Here is an 18358-nt window from a genome sequence, read left to right on the forward strand (position 1 = left end):
TGCAAAAGTTCCGATTTGGAGAAAGCGATGTGTGATGAGAACCAAGGGTTTAAAGCTTGCTCAACCTATGCTCGATCGAGCAAAATGATCTAGAAGCTAGCAGAGACTTTCCTGAAACACAAGGCATCCACTTGATCATGTCGAGTAGCCCTTGCTTAGTCGAGAGGACCATAAAGCAACTTTTATAGTCGGTGAAAGTTTGCCTTTTTGAATTTGATGGATGGGCTTTGTTAGTTTACTGTTTACTGGAGGCTGGTGCAATGATGATTAGTTACCATTACTACCAAGGGTGAATCCAAGAAGAAATCATCACCTGGGCCAATATATAATGATGTGGATTGCATAACTCATAATATTAATTTCATTTTAAAAATAACGAATTCATTATATAATTTCAAAAAGATAACCAATAAAATATTTATCAAACATTGAAAGTTAGCTCTCCTAAGCAATTTCTTGAACTTATATAATAACTTTAATGTGAAAGCAACAATTAAAAAATAAATTAGACTATTAACAAGTTAAAAATACAGACCTATAGAAATTTCATATATACTTAATTAATTAATTTAATAAATTTAATATTTAAAAATAAAGACAATTCAATATTAATTCTTAACGTTAGAAAATAATAGACAATAATTTGGTATGTAATCACATTTTTTTATGTGCAAGAGAGGAATTCAAATCCTTTTCATTAGCTTAATACTTAAGTTTATGTTCTTGAGAGAGGTTTCTTTAGTTTTTTTTTTTTTTTTTTTAATTGCTCATTTTCCTTGAAGTTTCAATGCAAGTAATTCACAAAACTCTTACATTGCTACTTTAAAGTATTTTCAATATTTGAATTGTTTCGAACAATCAACTTAGTCACTTCATCAAGCTGTGGATTTTAATACAAAGTTTTTGATGGATTTTTTCATTGGAGATCATTAATTTGACATCATTCATTTGGTTTTTCTCCTTGGATTCATTCCAAGATAGAAATTTCTTCATTTATTACTTTTGTTTGCTTTTAATATTGTTTATTATCTATTTAAGTTGAATGATTTGTCTAAGGAGAGTTGGAAAATAAAAATATTTTAATTTTGGTATTCTGATCTCTAAAACTTAATTCCCAAAATAGTATTCTTTTAGGTAAGGAGTTTTACTAAGCTAGAATATTTGATTTGAAAATCCTATCTTAACAATTAACTTAATAAATTGTAGTCATGTTGTTATTTATCTTTTATTTATTGTCTTATATTGTTGCATCTCTATGAATAAGAATGTTATTGAGTGACTTGTATAATCACGAATCTGTCAATCGGCTCTACGATTAAAAATTGATGTCTATGCTATTTCAATAAGAATATTAAAATATTCTATGTTGATGTTTAATTTGCTAGTCAATCTGGCAATAAGAATATTACTGTGCTACGTTGATGTTTACTTTGTTAGTCAATTTATCAATTGACTTTGTTAAACAATTCATCAATTGTTAGTAAACGGACTGCACTTTATTATCCATTGTTGATGCACTTACAGTTTATTGTGATTGATAGTAAACGAAGAAGATGGTAGCAATCACATCAATTTGCTACTGCACTTTATCAAAGCTTGTTATTCACATCAAATTGCTACTTTTTTTTTCTTTATCAAATTTTGCATTTTTTTAACAAAAGATCACAAGGATAATGTTATCTTAATTGTTAAACTGTTATATTTTTTTTGGAGAATGTCTGTTGAATTTGGTAATGTTAAATGTGAGTTTTTACTTGGTTTGAGAGGTCCTTTTGGCTTTACTCATGGTAAAGTCACACAAGTTCTATGACAACCTCAACCAATTTGCAAGCCAAGGATAGTAGTTTCAACAAACATTTTTATTGATTTTGGATTTTCGACTTGATTGAGATATTTGGTTATATGTAGAGTTTTGTTGGTCATTCGGCTCTTTCTGTAAGACTTGTGGGATTTTTTTGAATTTGTTTAACGCATATATTTACTTGACAACAACGTTATCCTCTTGCAGGTTTGAAATTACCAAACCAAAAATATGTAGCTTAGTAAATATAAACACCATTTTGGAAATTAAGTTTTAAGGAACACTAAAGTTGAAATTTTTTTATTTTTCAACCCAAATTAAGCAAATCACTCATTTATGTTTCATTTGAATCACGATTGAGTTGTTCATTTAAATCAAATTAGACAAAACAATGGAGTAATAAAAATTTCCCTTTTGATTGATTAGATGATTTTTAATTCGATAGATTTTTTAAACTTGAAAAATTTAATGAAATTGGCAGTAGAAATGAGAGATATAAATTAAGGCATCTAGAATTGATAACTGCACAATTAAAATGCGTAGAACGTGTTTTCTCTCCTTCTCCTCACTATTAATAAGTAGTCGCTCATTTGCATTCCTTTTTTTCTTTGACAACTAAATTTATATTAATCAACAAAAAGTTACAAGAAAGAACACGGCACTAAGCCTCACATGGGTAAGGTACATCAATAAGGCCTGACCTAACAATAAGCCCAAACTAGTTAAGTAAAATCCTTAGAATTTTTGAAAAAGTTAAGCGAAAAAAAAAAAAGAATTCAATAACCAAAAAATCAAACTATTTCAAAAACTGAGCGTGAAACTCCCAGACCTAAGGTTTGGGGCTGTTCGTAGTTAATAACTGCGAACAGATCAAAAAAGACAAAATAGTTGTTCGCAGTAACTAACTGCGAACAGCAAAAAGACAAAATAGCTGTTCGCAGTTAGTAACTGCGAACAACTATTTGACCTAAAAAAAAAAAAATTTTTTTTTTGTTGTTCGCAGTTACTAACTGCGAACAGCCCCAAACCTTAGGTCTGGGAGTTTCACGCTCAGTTTTTGAAATAGTTTGGTTTTTCGGTTATTGAATTCATTTTTTTTTTCGCTCAACTTTTTCAAATTTTCAAATCCTAACTGTAGGCCACAAACAACTAGGCCCAAACAAATAGGAAACCCTAACACTTGAACCTTGCAACCGCGAAGATTTGAAAAAAAATAAGATTTTTTAATAACTTTAATCAAAGAATAAGCTTCGTTCAAACTTTATTCCTAAAATAAGCGTTTTTGCCTCCGAAACTAGGCTTCGTGTATACTCGCACTTACTAACAGCGAGTACAATGAAATGGTCAAAATTTTAGTCAAAGTTTATTTCGCTGTTACTAACAGCGACCTATTGTTTGACTGGTCAAACATAATGTCGCTGTTAGTAACAGCGAAATAAACCTTGACCTGGTTTGACTTTTGTTGATCTTTTTGTATGATTTAAACTAACCGTTGTAAAATTCAAAAATAGCCGTTATGAAGTTGAAAATAGCCGTTGTTATTATGTTCTATAAATAACTATACAGATTGGAACGACGTCGATCCTGGCTGTGATTCGTTGCTTGTCCTTTCTACTTGGATGAAAAATTCGGATGCACGTACTTTAGGTGGGTTGCTCCGAAGGGTAGCAAATCGCTTGAAAATGAAAAACAAGAGCTTAATGATTCATCGCCGAAAACTCTGAGTACTTAACATCATTTCATTCATAATAAACGTGTGATAATACGATAAAAATATATACATTTACATATATATTACAAATTATACACAAAAGTCCAAATGTTACAAATATTGAATATGTACAAATGTTCAATATATACAAAATGTCACTAATGTTCAATATATACAAACAGTATACTAATGCTAATCCTCGTCCTGTACCCTGTCTAACTGTGACGGTTTACGGCGCCTCCTACGATAGTAAGAGGGCGTCGCATGACGCTCGGGTAGGGGAGGTGATTGATACTGTGATGATCCAGCACCCTGTGAGAATCCGGCACCATAGTCGGGGCACGTTAAGTCTACCTCCTCAAGATGAACGTCGGCATGATGAGGAGATGACCCCTGCTCGTCCATAGTGGTGTCGAGCACAACGACTTCTGGAATGAAGTGCTGAAACTGTGTCCCTAGGAGTATGCCTTGGGCAATCTCCCGTACAGGCTCCTCTTGGGTGGAGCTGATGACAGATGCAATGCCCTGTGCCTACATTAAGACTGAAGTATTAATGAAATGTATAACATGTAAGCTCTATCAACGTTGAAGAATACTTACAAAGTATGTCATCGTCGGTGCTGCGGGAGCTAACTGGGCTGCCACGATGATACCTCGTGGTGTCATCCATCGATGAGTGATAGAGAGGAACCACGGCATGTAATCCGCCGAAGTAGGTGCACCTATAGCCTCGATCGGCACACCTTGGGCCAACAGCTCCAGCCTGTGATCCCAACGAGCTATATGGCGCCAGTAGATCTCCAACCAGTTCTTAGGCTCCTGACCCTTGCGTGAGCTGTAATGGAGATCCGCCACTATGTCACAAGGCGGCGGGATGCCTTGTACCATCCAGTACGCGCTCAGGGAGATGCACTTCGACTAGCATATCAAAGGTACAGAGGCTCTCGACGCCCCTGACAAGATCCCTAAGTGCTGAGGCAATGCAGCGTATGCCTCAGCGGGGTAAGGGTCCCATCGAAACTACACGTGAAAATGTAATTAATACATTACGCAATATGATAGTTACAAGACAAGTTGTAGTGAAGTTTTTACCTGGTCAGCTCGAAGTAGATCGAGTTGATCGTGGTAGAACCCATTTCTACAACAATACGTACAAAACAACATCACCATCAAGTTCATAAATATATACATATATAACAACATTGATTAAATTTAGGTTTTACATTCAAACATTCTCCAAATTAAACTCAAATTTAGGATTTGCATTCAAACATTTTCTACAATAAACTCAAACATCTTCTACATACAACCTCATTATGAAGATCATGGCAAATAACAAGTACATCCGACATATTCATAGAGTTTAAGTGTAAATGACCATTATAAATGACAAACATTTTAAAATCAACAACAATTAAAAAATTTATAATAAAAACGTACCTTAATAAGCTGTAGATCAACAAGAGTAGTAAATTGCAAGTTTATGAACCTGCATTTATGTGAAAGTTGATGAGGAATTTGTGAACCCTAACTTTCGAAAAAAGAAAAAAACACAAAAAAAAATAATACCTTAAGTGAATGTAGGAAGATGACAGAACTAATTAGTAGTAGAAACTTAAAATTTGATGAGATTAATTGAAGGATTGAAGTTGATTTTAATGGTGGAAAGTAGAGGGAGATTTCGTGGGTTGTTTCGTTGATACAAAATTGGGTGAAATGAGGAAGGAGGAAGAAGGCTGCTGAATTTAGAAATGTATTATATCGCTGTTACTAACAGCGACTTGACTAGTTTACTAGTCAAACAATAGGTCGCTATTAATAACAACGAAATAAACTTTGACTAAAATTTTGACCATTTCATTATACTCGCTGTTAGTAAGTGTGAGTATACACCAAGCCTAGCTTCGAAGGCAAGGACGCTTATTTTGGAAATAAAGTTTGAACGAAATTTGTTTTTCGAATAAAGTTGTTAAATTATCTTATTTTTTTCAAATTTTTTGCAGCCGCCACCTTTACTCAATGGGAACCCTACTACAGGGCCGACCATGCTCCAAGGAGAACACCGCCAACCCACCAGCAGGACCATCGCCAACAAAATTGCAAGCCCAACGAACAATTGGGAAGGGGAAATAAGTTTGGTTATATATCTTGCTTCAAGAAAGCCCCGGGATCGCAGATCCGATCAATGGGCTTAGACAACCACGAATACCTACTAGCCCCAAGACTGAAAAACGATCTGGAGACTGATTGTTCATGAAATCAACCCGGAAAACCGTAAAACCGGAAAACGATCCTTCTCCACATACATTAATTTATTTTTTTGAAAAAAATTAGGCTCCTCATAATCTCGGTCCCTTGGTGGCCAACCATGTTGTCTACCTCTCAGAATCTCAGGGCCGAGCCTGGTTTGGAGGATCATTTTGAAAAGCTCAAAACCAATTACATAGAAAGTAAATAACTAGCCTACAAATGAGCTCTAATCACTTCCATTCAAAGAACAAATGAATGCTTTTTCAAATGCTCAGTCCACAATTATTTTACAAAAACCTTATAGCAGTGTTGTTCATGTATTGCTAAAAACATGTTCAAGTTGCATCACAAGCTGACTAAATATTTCAGACCAAAATGAAACTCATTATCTATTTAAAACTTGCTAATTTTAGACATTTGCATTTTCCATAAAAGAAGATCAAGTTCATTAACTTTTGCCATTGTGTTCCTTTGCTATCTGTTCCTTCTGTTTCTCAGCAAGCTTGTCAATAGCAGCTTGGACAGCATCTCTCCCGCCAATCAACAATCGGGTTATTACTTCAGGATCTTTCTCGAATCTAGCCTCTTCGAATTCTTTACGAGCATTTTCTCTTAGTATATCTCGCCACAAGACTCCTCTATTATCAGGCCACAAAAAGAACCTTGTTGCACGAAAAATATCCCTATAGAGACATAATGCCTCTCGTCGTGTACTGGTGAGTCGTTGACGGGTCAAGAGCTCATTTTCATCATCATCATATGATGGTTTCTCCTTCACCAAATGCCGCTCAAGCAGCTCCTCTACAGTGTCTGGACCATTATGTAATCTCCGCCAAAAGATTGCTCTTCGAACAAGACGTATAGAGATAGTATTAAAGTTACGCATGTTGCTAATCATACCTATTAAACAACAGTCATAAAAACATTCAATTACAACTTCAGCTAAGTAGATATGAATAGGCCCAGGAAACTCTAAATTCCATGTTCACAATCCTTCGGATCTAACTGACCCATTAAAACAATAATGACGATAACCATTGCTAGAGCAACCAATTGACTGAGAACAATAAAACCAGAAGATCATGTATTGTAGCACATAGAATTTCAGAGCCGCCTAAACTTCTGTTAGGTACTTCAAACTCCTGAAACATAAAATGAGCAGAACATATTTGGCACTACTTAAAGTACTAACCAAGAGAAAGAAGAGTTGAGAATCGAGATCACGAGATGTTCATAAATATTTTTTAAGACAAAGACTAGCAACTTCTATAATCAATACAAAGTATATAGCAATTGACACCCTCTAAATTCATCAAAACACAAAAATCATATTCCAGGTAGAAATTGTGAGCTTTTGTAGCGCATACTTAACCTAAATAAAAGATTCTACTTTCCAATGGCATAAACAAATGTTCTTCATGCATCATATGTGTCTGTGTGGGCTTGGGGTCCGAAAGCACACACAATAGCAATTCCTATTAACCAGCATCTACGAATTTGCTGCTCAACAAATTCATCCATTTTGACCAACATATATGACACTAGTATGGAGTAATTACATGACAAATTTAACTATATTTCATAACACAATTGCACAACAGTGCTAAGCCTTAATCCCAAATTCTCAACAACATGGGGTTGACAACAAGAACCAAAACAAATCGGCGTGAGAGATTGTTGCTAAAAAAAATTTCAAGTAATTTCAGCACTGTGTGATAGCATGACAATCACATCACTCTATAATGTCAAAACTTCTTCCCAAAACTCAATAGCAAAAATTGAATGTCATAATTTCCTTTAGTATAGCTACTAGCAAGCACAATGATCAACAAGTAGTAACACAAATGTAACACAAGTAGTAATATCAGCAAAACATTGCTGAGTAAATAAACTAAACGTTATTTTGGGCATCATTAATATATAGTTTAACCAAGTTAAACTTCACAGAATCAAGTAATAACATACATCTCAGATCATACGATACTTAAATCTTAACATAAACATACCTTCATTATTCTATACATCCTCTGAGTTCATATATAAACATAGTCATCGAGTTAAGAATATTAACATGGCATACTTACACTTGTATTCATATCATCACATAATGGTACACAATTTTCGCCATATTTGCATAGCATACGTGGCATTTCAAACATATGAAAACATAACATAATACTAATAAATTCTCATTTTAATTTTTATTACACAATATAAGTCATAAATAACTATTTTCATCAATTATATATAGTATAAACTTTTATTCATAACTAGAATAGATATAGAAAGTAATCTCATACTTTCAAAATCATTTTCTTTTCATTAATCAAAATACATCTCTTATTTCTTTTACTTCACGAAACTTTAGGACTCGGTGGGGGGTAAGGCTTTGGTCAAACACACCCCATCCTCGGAGTGACCGTCATCAACTCCCTATTATCGTGAACGTGCAAGTCACTAACCCATAGCCGGAGAGCTCGTACATAAAAGGACCTAGGTCGACTAGAATCTTACCACAAACCATGCTTGAGGACTTTCGTGTTCTTTACACGCATTATAACTCGATATACCATCTTTCAAGTATTATCACAAGTCCATTTCCCTTTATTTAAAATCATATGATTAAGTTCTTATACAAAAACAACTTGATTCATTATTTACAGTATAATACTTCTATTATACGAATATCTTGAATATATACTCCGTTTTTTCCTAAACAAGTATTATTTATATTTACGATTGCATCGTTCCCATCACTATGGGTTGGAAAATCTTTTTCCTTGTATAGTTGATTTTCAACTAAGGTAGAAAACTCTGAAAAATACAGTTTTTAAGGAAATGGTTTCCCCTCAAACAAACACTATCTTTTAAAGTTGGGTCAAATCAGGGTATTTGAAACAACACGGTTTCCTTTTAGTCAAGAGCTGTTGCTGGAATTGGGAAATGAGTAGATGGAGAGTGTCACGTCAAACAAACTAAAACAGTTAAAAATTTTAATTAGTGAAATAATAATATTTTAATACAATAATTCGTTTCATCAGCTAAATTTGACTCATATTAATTTTAAGAGACATTTGACTAAAGAAAAACTTTGTTGGATTATTTTATTTTACCTCCAATAATTATTTAGTGAAACGTGTTTCGTAAAGTGAATAAAATATATAAATTACAAGTTTAATATGGTATTATAATAAGTAGTAGTATTATGGGGGAATGTCACAATGACACCGATGTCATTGTTGTATAATTCAATTACTTTATGTTTGGCAACTTGGAATTCATTTCCAAATATTAAATTGGGCCAAATACGTTTGGCAAATCTTGAATTTGAAATGTGGAATCGGGTCAATTCCATTGACTTGCAACAACAAAGTAAAATTCGGTCAAGTAACAAAATTTGCAAATTCCAAGCATATAGGTGACATTTACAGTTTTTGAATGTCAATATCAAAATTAAATTCCCTATTTTCAAATGAATTCTATGTTGCCAAACACTACCTTAGGTAAATTTAAGGGTTCTTTTGATTTTTTTACAAAGTTTCTATTCCTTCTGTTCAGGACTATTTTCGTGATAGTTTTGGTCATTTCTGGGTTTTGTTGTTTTCATATGATTTGTAGAGCTCCAAGTCGCGGTCGTATGGCCATTTGAATCGCCCCATTGCGATTCCTATGAAAGAGTTATGTCTACTGAAATGGTACTAATACGGATTGTTGGGATATAAGTTCTTATTTTTGATTAATATGGGTATTTGGTTCTAGTGTCGAATTTAGGAACATAAGTATCAATTAGATATTTGATTAGTTGATATTATTTGAGTTTGATTCAAGTTGGGCATTTGAGTCTAATGGGTACTCTTGTTTGATTATCAATTGGAGATTGAGATTTGGGATTAATTGGGTTTCAAGATCAAAATGGGTAATTAAAGCTCTTGCATGTTCTTGTTGGTGATAGAATTAGTTAGAACTCTGTTTTACGTCATTTCCAACCCGAACCATGTGTTCTTGGATAGAATGCAGGTCTTCACACTCCTCTTCTCAAAAATAAACTCTTGTAAAACATGCGTAATCAACTCAACCAAGGCATTAACAGACTACCTAACATATGACCATATAGAGCTTGTCTATGTTAAAGTAAGTGTGATCATAGTCTATCTTTGGGACTGGTAACTCCCTTGAGGTAACTTAACTTAGGCGCACTTCTCACTAGCATAAACTACTCTATCATTGAACAAATTTTCTATCAATGAGTAGACGTTCGATCAATGCGTAAGCTTTCTATGAATGAATAAACTATCTATCAATGAGTAACATTCTATCAGTCGATCTTTTCTCCACTTCATAGCATAGTGACAGAGCCAAGGGCGTTATCGGCCACCCGGCGCTCATGGCAAAGTATGAGCTCATACCCCCTCCAGCTCACCCTCTCGGGTCCTACCTTTAGGAAAAACTAACACACTGGAGTACTAATCCAGTGAAGAGGCCACCATATTGGGGTTTGCAAGGCTAATCATAATCTAATACATTATCAAATGGGAATAACTCCCACTTTCGACTATTAATGAGTGCCCTGGGATAGAAAAACGCCGAAACCCACTGAGCAACTCAAACAAAATATGAAATTCTCCTATAAAGGAGTCATTCTAACTCCAAGTAAGTCCAAGTAAGACATAACCCAATTCTTACTAAAACTCTCATTCTCTAAACTATTCTAAGCGGCAAGGATTTCGTAGTCGATAACTCTTCCTATAAAGTGTATTCACTAGTACCTCATAGTTTCGATACAATACATATTATCACAATAAACAATAATGTCTTAAGCAAATTGCATATAAGGGTTAGTTACTGCGTATACGTACCTATAACCGTCACTGCAAGACCAAAAGAGCCACAATAATTAGACAGAGCGAGGTTTTACATCCCTCTTATGAACCGGGCACCTATATAAGTTTTTAGTAAAACTAATAAGCCCACTTATCTACCTTTTTATACCAACTACATTTCAATGTGATAACTATTTATTCATTCTGAATAAGCATTCAATTGCACGTGCTTTACATGTTCAATACTACTCAACTTAGCTTGCTCATTGATCACGAATTCACGACATCAACTAAACTTAACAACCAAACCAACTTTTTCAATCATTTTGATAACGACTAGCACACAAGAGATCCCTTCTTTATTTTACAATGTTTGGAGCTATAGAAATACTTATTGCCAAGAAAGTGAACTAATAACATCCAATCTTGTTTAATGCATAATCTAACATTTATAACCATGATGACAATTAATCAAAATAATGTGTCATAATGTCATTCACTACATTTCTCATAGTTAATTACCATAATGAGGAAGGGTTCGCGCCAAGTATGTTCAAAGTAACTCACAATGACATCGAGCACCATAACTTATAACAGCACTAAGGTTAAACAACTTACAATCAAAATATCCAAGCATAACAACGATAATTACAACTAATAAAGACAACCATACAATCCTAAAATAACAACTTTTAGCGACCAATGATATCAATCAACAACCACGATTAGTTAGCAACAATCATTAATCACCATTAACAAAGATAATAAGGGCAATTAGTAACCATTCTTTTCGACCAACGATCCTAACCAATACTAAAACCAATACCACCACCCTATTCAACCACAATTTCCTCCACTAATACATATTCAAAGCTATCCAAATGACCACAATACTTCAAACATGTAGTATGATAGTACACACAATCAAAAGTAATCATTCTATAATCAAACCCTAACCACTTAATGCTCAAGGATAACACTATTTCTATTACCCATGATAAGATTAAATCAAATTAATACACAATCAACACACAACCCATAATTTCTAATCATACTTCAAACCCTAAATCATAAATATGTTCAATTCATCAATCAAACTCTTACCCACAAAAGATTCAATGAAAATAATACAAAAATCATTACTAACTCATAAACTTGATAACAATTTCAATTAAAAACAAGAGAAAATCAATTAGGGAAGAGGATATGGCTTACTTAGATGAACAAGAGCAAGGGGTGAAGAGAAGAGTGGTTAGTGTGGTGGTGGATGGAGTCAAGGCTCAGATTGCTGCTGTCACAGCCGCTAGTTGCTGGCGGCAGGGAGTGACGCGGCTGCTGATGGTGGAAGGGAGACTCGGCTGCCCTGTTGTGGTGCAGCTCACGGCCAGCAAGTGGGCTGGTGCTGCTGGCGGATTGACGTGGGAGAAGGAGGGAGAAATGGTGGTGGCTGCTGGGCTCCGTGGGCAGCCGTTTGGGGCAGCAGCTGGCGGCACGCACAAGGGGAAGAGGGAGAAGAGAGGGAGGGAGGGAGGAGAGTAGCCGTGTTTGTTTTCTTTTTTTTTTTTTTTTTTTTTTTTTTTGTGAACGTGAGGGCAAGTGTCTCACTTAAAATTGTAATTCATCCCTTTTATTTTATCTATTTACTTATTTATTTATTTATTTATCAAAGATTTATTTTTAATCTAAATATATCAATATTTAAATTCGTATGCGAATGAAATTTATTAAGACTAACTCAAAATAATTGAATATATTTATAAAATATCCAAAAGTGATTATAATAATTATAATTAATGACGTTATAAAAATGACGGGGTGTTACACTATTGTTGAAAATGAGAAAAATGAATTGATTCTAACCAGAACATTCACAGGGTGGCGTATGTGTATTGTTTATAGGAAGTTGACAAAGCCACCTAAAAAGACCATTACCCCATCCCCTTCATAGACCAAATGTTGGAAAGGTTGGCAAAGCACTCCCACTTTTGTTATTTGGATGGATACTCTAGGTTTTTCCAAATTCCTGTTCATCCGGATGATAGGGAGAAGACCTTCATATATCCTTATGGTACCTTTGCTTATCGAAGGATGCGATTTGGATTATGTAATGCTCTCGCCACCTTCCAGCGCTGTATGATGAGCATATTTTCTGAGTACATTGAGCATTTCATGGAAGTTTTTATGGACGACTTCTTCGTATATGGAAACTCTTTTGATAATTGCTTAGCCAATCTAGAGAAAGTACTTGCTAGGTGCGAGGAAGTCAACTTGGTTTTGAACTAGGAAAAGTGTCATTTAATGGTACAACAACGTATAGTCTTGGGTCATTTGGTGTTTAGTTAAGGTATTGAAGTCGATAAGGCTAAAGTCGAGGTTATCGAAAAGCTACCCCCTCCAGTTAATGTGAAGGCAATTTGTAGTTTTCTTGGGCATGCAGATTTTTATAGGAGGTTTATACCGGACTTTTCTAAGATTGCCCGATCTTTGACTGAGCTTTTGGCTAATGATGTACCCTTTGTGTTTTCTAATGATTGTATGGCTACTTTTGAGAAATCGAAACAGGCACTTATAACAGCACCAGTGATCCAACCTCCTGATTGGAACCTGCCCTTTAAGTTGATGTGTGATGCTAGTGACTATGCTGTAGGGGCAGTGTTAGGGCAGCGTAAGGATGGTAAGTTGCATGCCATATACTACGCAACTAAGACCTTGAATGAGGCACATATAAATTATGCCACCACCGAGAAAGAGCTCCTGGCAGTGGTTTATGCTTTAGAGAAGTTTAGATCTTATCTCATAGGATCTAATATTATTATTTATACTGACCACTCTACTCTTAAGTTTCTTTTTCATAAGAAGGATGCTAAAGCCCGACTAATCCGGTGGATTTTGTTGCTCCAAGAATTTGATTTGCAAATTGTTGATAAGAAAGGAGTAGAGAACTTAGTGGCTGATCATTTGTCCAGACTTGTATTGGATGAGGTGTCGGGTACGCCTGACATTGATGATTCCTTCCCTAATGATCAACTAATGGTTCTCGTAGATGCTGATGATTCTCCTTGGTTCGCTGAGATAATGAACTACCTAGCTAGTGGTGTGCAACCCTCTGGGTTAAATGTATACCAAAGGAAGAAGTTCTACCATGATGTCCGTTACTACTTTTGGGACGACCCGCTGTTGTTCAGGGCATGTGCAGACAACATTCTCCGTCGTTGCATATCTGAAGTGGAGGTACATTCTATCATTAGGTGTTGTCATGATCTACCTTGCGGTGGACATGCCGCCTCTTCTAAGACCTCTGATAAGATTTTGCAATGTGGATTCTATTGGCCCATTCTTGTTAGAGATGTGTAGGCATATGTTAAGATGTTTGACCGTTGTCAAAGAGTCGGCAATTTGCCCAAGTCTAGTGCCATTGTTGAGGTTGAGATTTTTGATGTTCGGGGTATTGATTTTCAGGGTCCCTTCCCTTCCTCATTTGGAATTAGATATATTCGTGTTGTTGTTGATTAAGTTTCTAAATGGGTGGAGGCCATTGCTACTAAAACCAATGATGCTAGAGTGATAACCAAGTTCTCAAAAAGACAATCTTTTCCCATTTTGGTTGCCCTTGAGCACTCATAAGTGATGATGGGACCCACTTTATTAAGCACAAGTTTGAAAAACTTCTTAGGAAGTATAGAGTCCTACATAAGTATGCCTTGCTCTACCATCCCCAGAATAGTGGGCAAGTAGAGATCTCTTACCGTGAGCTTAAACTCATTCTTGAAAAAATGGTGCAAAAGTCCCTGAAAAATTGGTCTAACAAGCTCGACGATGCCTTATGGGCTTATAGGACGGCTTTTAGGACCCTAATCGAGACTACACCCTTCCGTTTGGTCTATAGGAAGCACTGTCATCGTCCCGTGGAGCTAGAACACAAAGCTCATTGGGCGGTTAGGACTCTAAACTATGATCTGAAAAGTGCAGGTGAGAAAAGACTTCTAAACCTTAATGAGGTTGATGAGATACGCCTAAATGTGTATGAAAGTGTCGTTATCTACAAGGAGAAAACAAAGAAATGGCACGATCAACGCATCACTAGGCGAGAGTTCAAGGTCGATGAGAAAGTGCTATTTTTTAATTTTCGTCTCAAGTTCTTCCTGGGTAAGCTTAAGTCTAGGTGGTTTGGACCGTATACTATTACCCAAGTGTTCCCTTACGGGTCTCTTGAAGGAACCGGAGCAAATGGATCGTTTAAGGTCAATGGCCACCGGGTCAAGCACTACATTGCTGGTGAGCCTCTTGGTGAGGAGGAGATTTATGGTATTTGAGACCTAGTTGTTTAGGTTGAAACCATGTCGAGCTATAGACTTTAAATAAGCGCTTTGCGGGAGGCCACCCGAACTAGTTCTTCTTTTTGTATTTTAGTTATTTTGTTATTATTTTGCTTTTAGTTATTTGTTTAGTGTGCAGGTAAAAAAAAACCAGTGAAATAAAATGAAAAAAAAATGAAAAAAAGAACAAAAGAAAAAGCCGACTCGGCTTTATTTCAAAAAAGGGGAACACTGACACGGCGTTATGTTCTGGAAAAATTGAACGAGTCATACACAAAAGCCGACTCGGCGGTGGGTAAAAATTTGCAAACGCCGACTCGGCGTTTTTGCTGTCGACATATTTTTGGCTTTTTAAAGGCAGATTTTCGTGCTTTCACCCCATTCCCCTCATTTCTTCTGATTTTCCCTATTCCCTCTCTACCTTTGTAACACCCCGTAATTTATCGGGTTTAAAAGTAAATAAAATATAATAAAATAAAATATAACAAAATAAAATAAATAAGTGATATTAAATTATATTATTTTACATAGTTAATTATAAGTAACAAAGTAGGTTAATTTTAACGGTAACGAGTTTTATCGCATGACGTTTTGTTTCGATTGTGATAATAACACAATAATTACTCAATTAATTAAATAATTAATTAATTAAAATAAAAAAAAATATTAAGGGGGAATGGAAGGGGCAGCCGGTTAGTGCATGGAATGGGAGGAGTTTTTGTAACTCCTCTCATAAGTGGGATTTATAGCACATTTATACCTTGTTTTTTTTAAAATTGCCCATTATTAATTCTTAAGCCTCACATAATCATTCCATTCCAATTCCATTTCTCCACAAATTTCTGAAAAAAATAGTTCTCCTTGCTTCCATTGTGCTCGGCATTCTCAAAATAAAAAAAAAAATTCTTTTGGTTGTTCAATTCAATCTTTTGTTCAAGGGGTAAGTTTAGTTGAATTGTTATTATAAATTTTATTCAAAAAGATTTCTAAGGTGAAGTATATTTTTATGTATGATGATATCCTATGATTTTTAGGAGGATTGAATATACATTCTTTTATATATAATTTTCTCTACTAATCCTTTAATAAACTTCAATTTTGTTAAAAGGATTGGGTTATGTTTTCTTTTGATTTAAATTCTTTAACAAAGTTTAATTTGTTAAAAGAATTAAGTTAATATTGATATTTAAATAAACTTCTTTCATGATTCACATATCTCTAACTAAATTACAATTTGTTAGTAGAAATTTTAATGGTATGGATCCAGTAGTGTAGTCATCTATGAAGTTATAAATTCTTTGGCAAATAAAAATTGGATTTTTGCTTGAGGGATTGTGTGTTTACGTACATGTCTTGATTCAAGAAAGATGATTTTTGTTTTATGATTCTCTACAAAATTTTAATTTGATAAGGGAATCAAGTATTTAATTTAATTATCATGGTTTATGAAATTTTAAGTGCTCTTGAAGGATTTTGTGGATGAGTATGTCTTAAGTTGTTAGTTTTATGTTTTTAATGATAATTTAGATTAATTGATGGGATTTTATGTATTGTTAGATGTGTGGAAATATCAAGTGGTTGTGTGATAGGAGATTTGGTTTTATTTGTTTTATTTTAGTAAAATGTAAATTCAGTTTTGGTTAGGTGTATCTTGGTATGGAGATTTAACAAGGATTAAATAATTTAAATAGAAAAAAAATATATAAAATAAAAATAATTAAAGTAGAAGGAACTTATGGACAGCAGCTGCTGCCTCGGTAGTGGCGCCCCGATCCGAGTGTTGGGTGTGTTTCGTTGTTATTTTATTTAACCGATGCGTTTTAAAACTCGTTAGAACGCTTAAAATAATTAAAAATAGTAATTGGATGCTAGAAATTATGAAATTTGGTACCCAAGGTAATTGATGCGTTCCGGACGCAGCGATGAAGTCAGATTTTTAATTTGAATTTTCTAAACTGTCCGAAATGGCCATAAAAGTTTCTGGTCAGAATGTAAAATTTGGAACTATTGGGAGTTTGATGAAAACATTTGAAATTATCAAGTCTTAGTGATATCTTAATGGTATTGAGTGGATTAAATGTTTAAACACGGTCTAATACGTGATCGTTTTGTGTTATTTAGGACCTCGTTTCATAAGAGGGCGAAATTTTAAGGGAAATTATCAATGGTGCCCTTGTACTATTGAAAAATTACAATGGTACCCAACTGCATTTCAGTGGTACCCCCCAATTATATGGTAATTACAACCGTGACCTTAATGATGAATTTTCCGTTAAATGTCCGTTAAATTTGGAATTTAACCTAACCATGGTTAGTTTCTTCATCTTCTTCCCTTTTCTCTTTCATGGCTGCTCTTCTTCCATGGCTGCTCTCCTCTCCTTGTGCCGGATGATGAAGTTCCCTTGTGTCAATGACGGATGAATAAGTTTGATACCAATACAATACAAATAAATAAATAAATAATATAAAATAAATAAAAAATAGAATATACATTGATCAACTACCAAATTATGAGAAATATCATAACATAAAGGGAAGAAATTTCATAAGGCAGATAAACAAAAGCACATGCAACTAAAATTATCCGAAATCAAAATCGATATATTTCCTAAAAAGTAAACAATTGAGGCTATAATTTAACTTTATCACATTCCAAAACAAAATGTAAACAGAAAAGACTAAAGAGAGGGAGACCTTGACATCATGGAAAGCTTTGAGTTTAAGATTAGGACCAACATCAAGAAAACCTTTGACCAGAGCATTCTGCTCCTCAATGTCATAATGAAAAGCAAGATGTTTGGTAATAATGGCGACCTGAGGATCAGCAATTTCTCCTTTTGGATTATTCTGGAAAGATAATTTAAGCTTAGCGAAGCCATTGAAAAGTTTCGATGAAATTTTGTGGAAGAATATTGAACTGTCACTGTCAAACTCAGTAGTAACTCTCAAAGGCGGCCTTTTCTGGAAAGAAAATAGTCCAAATGACGTCGTTTGTGGAGCAGTTGAAGGATTATCTGTAGACGGTGGAGGAGGAGGTGCAGGTGGTTGAGGTTGGAAAGAAGAAGGATCAGAGAAGAGGATTAGAGAATCTGTTTGAGCGTGAGGTTTAGATTGTGTCGCCATTGATGAAGCTTGAAGGTAGTGGACAGAAGGAAACACTGAGCGAGGAAAGGATTGAAGCAGAGGAGATGAAACTTTAAAAAAATAAATAATAAATTGGGTTGTAACCATGGAAGAAGATGAAACTTAAATAAATAATAAGGATGGAAGAAGAGCAGCCATGAAAGAGAAAAGGGAAGAAGATGAAGAAACTAACCATGGTTAGGTTAAATTCCAAATTTAACGGACATTTAACGGAAAATTCATCATTAAGGTCACGGTTGTAATTACCATATAATTGGGGGGTACCACTGAAATGCAGTTGGGTACCATTGTAATTTTTCAATAGTACAAGGGCACC

At 34.8% G+C, this 18358-nt stretch overlaps 4 protein-coding genes across 4 annotated transcripts; 1 reads left to right on the forward strand and 3 right to left on the reverse strand.

The window, feature by feature from the left end:
• Window positions 1-3674: 3674 nt before the first annotated feature.
• On the reverse strand, window positions 3675-4649 carry LOC130797498 (serine/threonine-protein phosphatase 7 long form homolog). The gene is made up of 3 exons (XM_057660102.1): window positions 4605-4649; window positions 4113-4532; window positions 3675-4043 (listed from the first exon to the last, which is right to left on the reverse strand). Exons 2-3 carry the CDS (start codon window positions 4398-4400, stop codon window positions 3705-3707), a joined length of 627 nt encoding a protein of 208 aa, XP_057516085.1. The 5' UTR covers window positions 4401-4532; window positions 4605-4649; the 3' UTR covers window positions 3675-3704.
• An 863-nt stretch (window positions 4650-5512) lies between these two features.
• On the reverse strand, window positions 5513-12173 carry LOC130797499 (uncharacterized). The gene is made up of 2 exons (XM_057660103.1): window positions 11798-12173; window positions 5513-6662 (listed from the first exon to the last, which is right to left on the reverse strand). Exon 2 carries the CDS (start codon window positions 6658-6660, stop codon window positions 6211-6213), a length of 450 nt encoding a protein of 149 aa, XP_057516086.1. The 5' UTR covers window positions 6661-6662; window positions 11798-12173; the 3' UTR covers window positions 5513-6210.
• A 2182-nt stretch (window positions 12174-14355) lies between these two features.
• On the forward strand, window positions 14356-14895 carry LOC130798882 (uncharacterized). The gene has a single exon (XM_057661978.1). The coding sequence runs from the start codon at window positions 14356-14358 to the stop codon at window positions 14893-14895; it is 540 nt and encodes a 179-aa protein (XP_057517961.1).
• A 2583-nt stretch (window positions 14896-17478) lies between these two features.
• On the reverse strand, window positions 17479-18021 carry LOC130798883 (outer envelope pore protein 37, chloroplastic-like). Its single transcript, XM_057661979.1, has one exon. The coding sequence runs from the start codon at window positions 18019-18021 to the stop codon at window positions 17479-17481; it is 543 nt and encodes a 180-aa protein (XP_057517962.1).
• Window positions 18022-18358: the final 337 nt, after the last annotated feature.

Source organism: Amaranthus tricolor, chromosome 13 (assembly GCF_026212465.1).
Source record: "Amaranthus tricolor cultivar Red isolate AtriRed21 chromosome 13, ASM2621246v1, whole genome shotgun sequence".
NCBI lineage: Eukaryota > Viridiplantae > Streptophyta > Magnoliopsida > Caryophyllales > Amaranthaceae > Amaranthus > Amaranthus tricolor.

Excerpts from the sequence above, each read along its gene's own strand:
- LOC130797498 (XM_057660102.1), bottom strand. The coding sequence starts at position 4,400 with ATGGTACAAGGCATCCCGCCGCCTTGTGACATAGTGGCGGATCTCCAT. Across the intron at positions 4,044-4,112 it reads CACCGACGATGACATACTTT|GCACAGGGCATTGCATCTGT; the intron begins GTAAGTATTCTT and ends GTCTTAATGTAG.
- LOC130798882 (XM_057661978.1), top strand. The coding sequence starts at position 14,356 with ATGGTGCAAAAGTCCCTGAAAAATTGGTCTAACAAGCTCGACGATGCC.
- LOC130797499 (XM_057660103.1), bottom strand. The coding sequence starts at position 6,660 with ATGATTAGCAACATGCGTAACTTTAATACTATCTCTATACGTCTTGTT.
- LOC130798883 (XM_057661979.1), bottom strand. The coding sequence starts at position 18,021 with ATGGCGACACAATCTAAACCTCACGCTCAAACAGATTCTCTAATCCTC.